This window comes from Sinohyriopsis cumingii, chromosome 7 (genome assembly GCF_028554795.1).
Source record: "Sinohyriopsis cumingii isolate HCF-2022 chromosome 7, ASM2855479v2, whole genome shotgun sequence".
NCBI classification, from domain to species: domain Eukaryota; kingdom Metazoa; phylum Mollusca; class Bivalvia; order Unionida; family Unionidae; genus Sinohyriopsis; species Sinohyriopsis cumingii.
Window position 1 is genome coordinate 125,675,952 of NC_142967.1, and position 8,499 is coordinate 125,684,450.

Genomic DNA, 8,499 nt, shown 5'->3' on the forward strand with positions numbered 1-8,499 from the left:
TTTGTAACAGGTTTAAATAATCTTTCTGTGACCTTTGTAATAGGTTAAATAATCTTTCTGTGACCTTTGTAATAGGTTTAAATAATCTTTATGTGACCTTTGTAATAGGTTTCAATAATCTTTCTTTGACCTTTGTAATAGGTTTAAATAATCTTTCTGTGGCCTTTGTAACAGGTTTGAATAATCTTTCTGTGACCTTTGTTAAAGGTTTAAATAATCTTTCTGTGGCCTTTGTAACAGGTTTAAATAATCTTTCTGTGACCTTTGTAATAGGTTTCAATAATCTTTCTGTGACCTTTGTAATAGGTTTCAATAATCTTTCTGTGACCTTTGTAATAGGTTTCAATAATCTTTCTGTGACCTTTGTAATAGGTTTCAATACTCTTTCTGTGACCTTTGTAATAGGTTTCAATAATCTTTCTGTGACCTTTGTAATAGGTTTCAATAATCTTTCTGTACCTTCTGCATATTCAGCTTGAGATTCTTGAAGTTTTTGTCTAAGAGAATCACGTTGTAGACATCTGTTGGACTCAATACACTTTAAAACCCATTCGAATTCTACCTTGAAAAGCATGTCTTTTGGACTCGAGTAAGTCCCATGTCAGTACGCCTTAAAACCCAATCTAACGGATACCTTTACTAAGTGTCTGTTGGACTCAGTAACTACCATGTCAATACAATTTATATAGCAAGCAAGTGTTGTCTCTTGGACTCAGTAAGTACCATGCCAATACAATTTCTATAGCAAGCAAGTCTGTTGGATTCAAGTAACTACCATGTCAATGCAATTTATATAGCAAGCGTTTGTCTCTTGGATTCAAGTAACTATCATATCAATACAATGTAAAACCTATTCGAAAGAATACCTTTGCTAAGCAAGTGCGTTTCTGCAAAGTTTAAGCTATATGTATTTGGAACCACTTTTATCCGCTAGATGTACAAAAATGTGTGTCAAACTATTTTTATTTAATGAACCAGTTGATTCGTAGTATTCTGATGACATAACGTGGCGATGAGACGTTACTAAAGATATATGAAGGACTTTTCTCGCCCAGCTTGATTAATTAAGGAGATAATGAGTAAATACCCCCAGGTTAACATGCATTACATTCAAACGTAATACTAGAAGGCTGTGAAACGCATACCATACTGCGAGGTTGGGAAAGTAGGTTTCTAAAGACGAACAATCTAGGAGCGAATTATGATGCTGATATTACTGGTTGCATTACAGTATGTTGCTGCCGGTAGGTATGATACAAAATGAGTCTATTTTTGTAGTCAAAATGTATGAGAATATGTTAGATTTTTTAAAAATTGTTTGTGGCAAAGTTTTCTTTACAAACGTGCCATGAAAAGATAAAAAGATATTCACACGTAGAGCCAACTGTCAATCCTTTCCACCAGTGTAATTAATATTATCGTGGATAATCAGCTTTATGATGTCAGTTTGTAGATGACTTTTGTTTATATTTGGTATTTATGATTTAAAATGTGTGCATTTACCACTTAAATCCAAAATAGCTAATTTTATAAACCTTAAATTTTGCCCTTCTTCTGGGTGCTCACAATTTAATCTTATACAGGTGAAGGTAAATTAGTTATTCCCTAATATTATTTTATCTGCCTATCTATCTATCTATCTATCTATCTATCTATCTATCTATCTGGATTTGTTAAATTTAAAAAGGACTGCCAATTTGGGGGTAGAAAAATGTTTATGGGTTTGACCAAGGTACAACGCTGATTATGGTCGTGTATATGGAGAAATAACAATATTGTTTCACTTTTATCTAAATATTTATTGTTGAATGGACCTAATACGTATTGATGAAATGGCATGGACAACTTAATATGACCTGCATATGTATATTACTTTTGGTAATTTTATTTTAAGAAATTAAAAAATCACGTAATCTTACTTCTTAAGTAGGACCAAATGATATAAAAACAATTGTCTCAGGACCACGTGCCATCACTGACAATGGAGTTACTCGTAATGAGGTCACCGTATCCTATTCCATTATCGGTAGAGAACATGATAATGTCCAGCTGTACCGGATCTACAGTAGCGGTAGAAGAGAGCTAATAGAAGGAGTAACAGGAAATTCTTCTGTACGTACGTACACGTTCTCCAATCTCACATGTGTAGACATTGGTCTCTATGAATGGGTAGATTTGTCCATTTCTGAGGAATTTCCTGAAGGGTTCAGTAAAGAGGATTTCCATCTGCCAGTGGACGGAGACGAGAGTGGTTTTCAATGTAAGTATTCTTCCAAATCTTGTAGCTATAAAGACAAAAGTCATCCGAGGAAGGTGAAAGCTTTATTTGTTATACCTGTATCAAGCCTAACACCCTAAAGTAAACCACAGGACAGGTTCCAAGATTACTATATACCTAATAGACACAAGAATCAAACTTCTAAAGAAAAGTTAGCGTCTCAAACTTTCTTTTTAAAACAAAGCAAACAGAACCATGTCTTTTCTTCTCTGCCATCATGACACTGTCACAAACAGTAATCGAGTGCTGTGGGAGAAGAGAAAGTAGTTGCCTATTTTATTCTTCTTAAAATCTATTCCATCTTTACAGATTTTTTTTATGGGCACCTGATATCTACGGATGCCCATCAGAACCAAAATGAGTCACCGATCGCCTTTCTCAGTAACTCAGTTTGGTCCATACGGGCTTCGTAAGCATCTCCATGACGAATGTCATAACATGTATAAATGCGATGTGTCTAAAGTCTTTTAAAATATCAATTGTATGTTGTAAGAGTTTAAAATGAAACCTGGATCTGGACTGCTGTGTGTCTACTAATGAAGCACCAGTCCATACTTACGTTGGTACAAATCAGTGCTGGACGATATAAACGACACGCTAGTCGTGAAACAGTAATTCAAGTCGTCATCGGTAATAATTGATACATTTCTGATTAATCTAATTGTTGAAATCCCATCATTGCTGGGTTAATGACACGAATAGGGAACCTGCACCAGTTACGCACGCGCGATCGTTACTGACTCCCGACTACGTGCATTTTGTGCCTGCAACTAGCAAAAATATCGCATAGAATTTAGAAAAATTAACAATCATGTGGTAATTGGTGCAGTCTCTCGGTGTTAAGCATTCCACTAAGATGATTGTAAATACCTTGAAAGATATATTTTTCGTGCCACATATTGCTGTTGTTAAAGCGATTTAATAATCACATTGCTGTTTCAATAGATATATCATGACATTTTCTACATACACACTGTGTGTGTCTGTGTGTGTGTGTGTGTGTGTGTGTGTTAAACTGTACCACGTTATCTTTGGCTAAAAACGTCAGAGATAAAGATCACAGGCAAACATGCAATTTACACAATACTTTATGGTTATTTGGTTAAAAAGGTAATATAATTAAGAATTTGATCTCCTAATTTAAGGTGGTCCCACAGTTGTCAGTGACCATGTTGATCAAGGTATTCTGGGATATCCAGCAGTTTTCGGAGTCACCGTGAAAGCTTATCCACGCGCGTATACCGGAACTTGGACCACTGCCAGATCAGGAAATATCAGTCTTGACAGGCGAGTGTAACTATGTTTCGTGTGTATGCTTGTGTGTGTGTGTGTGTGTGTGTGTGTGTGTGTGTGTGTGTGTGTTTGAATACGTGCATTTCTTTTTATTGTTGCTCATTGTAATCAGATATGAAAATTTTAGAACATGTGCTTGTCGATGGTTTAGTTTAAAATTCACCGAGATAGCCGTGAAAGTCGTAAATCTTAGTTTCAGTTATATGTTATATGGCAGGGTAATATGTTCGTATTCTCCGCGTGTGAACACCCAAACCTAGCAGCTTCAATGAAGAATAATCAAAAAGGGTCGGTTCTCGTGAATAAATAATAATGAAAAAATCCTACTTAAATTACCAAAATCATGTTTTCCTGCCGTTAATTCTCTTTATTCGCTTTCTCAGTCCCATGATCTCGACTTCCATCCTTATGTTGTTTCTTTTTAAACGTAAATATGCATATAAATTTTGTAATTCTATTTAGGAATAAAATCTTAACTAGTTTTAAGTAATCGCCATTTGATCAAACTGCTATATAAAGGATAGCAATTTTCGTTTGATAGTTGTCAACAACCATATAGATGGCGCAAATTTTTGTCCTTGCTGATATGTTGCTTATATCATCAATTAGATTTCCTCGCTCTAACCATATTCCAGCTTGTGAGCATAATCTTATAATCCATCGTAACAATTATTGCCGTAAAATGTATAATCCATTGTAACAAATAATATCGTAAAATGTATAATCCATCATAACAATTAATGTCGTAAAATGTTTTTTCTTTCTTTTACTTTCTATTTTTTTTTGTGTAAATTTATAGAGCCAAATATCATGTAGATTCTATAAAGTAATAATGTTTTGGTTTTTTTCTTCTTGTCTTCTTGTGTAGATCTCCTACGAAGATGTACGCCCTTTAGAAAGAAATCGGATTATTCCTAAAGGACTTTGACTCGTGTCACACAAGTTTTGCACAGTTTATTTGCCAGTTTAAAAAAACAAAATCTTTTGACCTTTATACCCAGAGTAAAAATCAGTTTAGAATGTTTTGCATTGGAGGATACCGACGCAGTCGAAATAAATAATGGCTTAAAATTCAAGTCGTTATTTAAAAAGAAAAATGATTTTCTTTCTTTGTAAACTCTGTATTGTAAGTAGGTGATGGTCTCTCTTTGTGTCTAACAGATATAATTATGGTTTTCTGTATTTTTTATGTTAGGCTTTAATTGATTGTTATTTTTCTGCTAGCTACGTAGGTTTTCCCCACTATTTAACATTTTGTCTCTATCTAGTTTATTGTGTGTGTGTGTGTGTGTGTGTGTGTGTGTGTGTGAAATTCGTATATTACTTCTTTACAAATCGTCAGAGGACGCGTATTTTTTCCCCTCCAGAATCTTGTGGACCTTGGTGTAGACTTGTACACTTTCAGTATGCACTTACCTTTGTCTAGCTAACTAAACGCCCCCCACCCCTTTAATTTTCATCAAATTAAATAAATGTCCTCATTATCTTCATGTAGGTTAAATAACTGTCTTCATCATTTTCAACTAGCTAAATAAACGCCTTCATTATCTTCATACAGTTAAATAACTGTCTTCATCATCGTTAAATCGGTAAATAAATGCCTTTTTTAATAACGCGTAATTTTTTATAACGTGTAATATCAAACTTAATTTTGTTTTGATTATTTCATACGCTCTTTGGAGAGTCTTTGGAAAACAAGACACTTGCATAAATAGCATGTTACGGTAATTTTATCTCAAAGTAGCATTGTACGGTAATTCTATGTCAAAATGTAGTGGTACCGTAATTCTATCTCAAAATAGTATATCAAGGAAATTCTATCTCAATATTTCAGATTTAGAGATTATTCAACTTTTATACGAAGGTTTGATCTTGAGCCCTACACAACACATTTCTACCTTGTATTACACAACGTAACGGAAGAGGACTTCACTGATTATGTACTACACGTGGCTGCCCGTGACGGTCATGTAAAAGAGGTCAGGAAACATCTGCTTAGGTATACGGGTATGAAATTTGGTATTACTTTATCACATGAGATATAATTACTTACAAATGTAACAGTAACTTTTTTGATAGAAAGAAAGTTCAGGAATTTGTGGTATTTGCCATTGTGATTGCATCATTGTCACTTTATAAAAGTTATGAAAAATACTTATTAATATTAAAAAAATTCTCAATCCAGAACCTTTAGTCATATTTGGTTTTATGTCTATATTATTATTTATTTTACGGTGCTTCTCTGAATTATTATCAGTCCTTTACATCGAATACAAATGTTATATAACATTAAACTGCAGAATCAATTTATACTTGCCACAGGCTCGTAGCTACATACGTAATGATGTAAACAACTGTCATACTGCAGTGGATAAATTACAAGATTATGTCGAATATTAAATATAATATACATATTATGTAATAAATAAGCACCATTAAGTTAATACTAAATATAAAATAAAAATATAATTAATTTTATTACTTTTACAATAAAATTTAATAATTATTTGCTTATAAAAAAAAATCACTAAGCTTATTATCTACCATGACAAAATAGACTGGTTACGGATACCTGACCTGACTTTATTAAATAGTAGGTCCCTTTGAATCATTACTAAGCAGCACTTTTCTGATAAACAACACGAGATTGGCGAATACTGACGGCACAATACGGCACTATTTTCTTGAGTAAAAAACAAAAACAAAAAAGACAAACATGGAACTTTTTTATATAATATTGTAAATGAACTTGACACTTAAGTTAATCACCATACAGAGATTTCCTAGAAAATATACCACCTCCACCCACCTCGTATTATTAATTCGTACTTTCGCACGAAATGGTTGAAGCTCATCCACGGTAAAGCGTCTTTATCGCAGTATGTGTGTGACTGTGGAGCAAATTAGGTTACATAAGCCTTGCTGGTTGTTATTTGTGAGAATAAAAGTCAAGTATGCTACTTTTTAATGGATGGGAAACAACAGAAGAGTATCATTTCAAACGTTCATTGGTAAGACAGTCCATCAAATTCAACATGTGAATTATTTTTATATAAAACAGTCATTGGCGGAAATATAATTTGGTCGTTCAATATTTGATATATAGACTGTATTGCTTAGAAGGCTTACAAGTAAACAACGTGGACGTGATTTAAAATCAAGTTTATAGCATGCTAACATTTCATTTGGCAGGTGCCCACGAGGTGAGGCAGATGGATGCCCGGTGTAGTGCTGTTCTAGCTCTAGGATGGGGCGTTGCCGCCGCTCTTTTCCTTGCCTTGATATTCATAGGTTTGGCCTATGCCATTCAAACAAGAGGTACAGTACTTTATACAGTGTAACCGCTTCGGTGGCCTAGTGGTCGTGGGTTTGATCCCTGGCCCAGTCATACCAAAGACTTACAAAAATGGTACTAACAGCTGCCTCGATAGGCGCTCAGCATTAAGAGGTTAGTGTTAGGACTAGTCGGCCTGGTGTCAGGATAATGTGACTGGGTGGGACATCATGCTACATGTCTGCGGCATGATGTCCCAGTGCTAGACATCACTATAAACTGCCGCACTGCAGACATCGTAGCGATATGACTGAAAAACTGTTAAAGTTACGTTAAAAATCCTAATCACACACACACACACACACACACGTTATAAAGTGTGTAATCTATGCGAATGAATGGATGGGGGTGAAGCGAAATAGTATGTTTTCAGAATCCTTTCGTTGTTTGCCCCAGGGCCAGTCGAAAGTTCATGTCTAGATCACACACGAGTCACTTAAAACACTATTCATGTGGTAATTCTTGACGCAAACCTTTGCTTAGATCCTTCATCAATGAGGCACATTCTACGTATGTTTATATTATTATGTTTCTGTAAACTGGACGCACCTATTTATCACGAAATAATTGTTCACATTTTTTTTTACTTTTAAATCTCCTTATCTGACTTTTCCAAAACTGTCACTTTTGTAGAAGTAATGTTAATAATTTGATATATTGGTATCAAATAGTAAATTTGCTCAGCAAACTCATAATGAAAAATTACTTAATTAAATTATAATAGGGCAAAGTAAAATTAGAGGTAACTCTTTAAATATGTTCATTACAGTGAGACGTCGCACAGGTCGCTTGAATTTGAGAGAAACCGAGTTACTTTCTGGTCTAGATGGGAAGCGCACAGCACTCGAGGATTAGCAATGGCTATGATACAGAATAAATGAGATAACTATTTTACAAAGTTTGATAAAGCCTCACACGTGCTGAAGTACTTTGTCAACCATTTGGTTGCGCCATTAATGACAATGTCACAATAAAGCCAATCTGCAGGTAAAATACATACCACCAGCTCGGGGTCAATGAATGTACAGTCTTCAATTATTTCACTGTCATCACGCTTCACACAAGATAATCTGCTGTAAAATTTGACATACTTGCATATATTTAGTGTTTTCAAAGAGCACAAATACAAGTCAACATGATATGCAGTCTTTATATGTTTAATGTTCAATAAAACACTTTCAAATAAAATGTGTTACGAAATTCATTGTTGACAACATTTCAGTCAGTTCTTTACATATAACTGATATGCAGTGGTGATAATGGCCACTGTTGTGGTTGTTGTTCTTGTTATTGTGCTTGTTGTTCTTGTTATTGTGCTTGTTGTTCATGTTGTGGTTGTTGTTGTTGTTGTTGTTGTTGTTCTTTTTGTTATGCTCATCAGAGAACCAAATTAGTTTTATTTGTATTATACAACATGCTCTTTCCACCTAGAAGCCAGTTAAATAGGTAATATAAAATGATAACTCTCCCTTTATTTTGTGTGTAAATATTTTTCTCCTGTACTTGTATGTTACTAAAGGAAGAAATAACGACCAACTGTATGCTCCATACATTTATGAACTGCAATTAAAGTATCATGAAATAATTAATTCAC

The 8,499-nt window shown here is 34.3% G+C and overlaps 1 protein-coding gene across 2 annotated transcripts; it reads left to right on the forward strand.

The window, feature by feature from the left end:
- The first annotated feature begins 1,128 nt into the window (after positions 1-1,128).
- LOC149796076 (uncharacterized) lies at positions 1,129-8,034 on the forward strand. 2 transcript variants are annotated; one of them, XM_089964185.1, is made up of 6 exons: positions 1,129-1,244; positions 1,928-2,260; positions 3,424-3,565; positions 5,406-5,578; positions 6,764-6,889; positions 7,675-8,034. In XM_089964185.1, the coding sequence occupies exons 1-6, from the start codon at positions 1,202-1,204 to the stop codon at positions 7,758-7,760; spliced, it is 903 nt and encodes a 300-aa protein (XP_089820311.1). In that variant the 5' UTR covers positions 1,129-1,201; the 3' UTR covers positions 7,761-8,034. The 2 variants fall into 2 exon arrangements, with proteins under 2 accessions (XP_089820311.1, XP_089820312.1); XM_089964186.1 differs by having other exon boundaries at positions 1,961-2,260.
- The last annotated feature ends 465 nt before the right edge of the window (positions 8,035-8,499 follow it).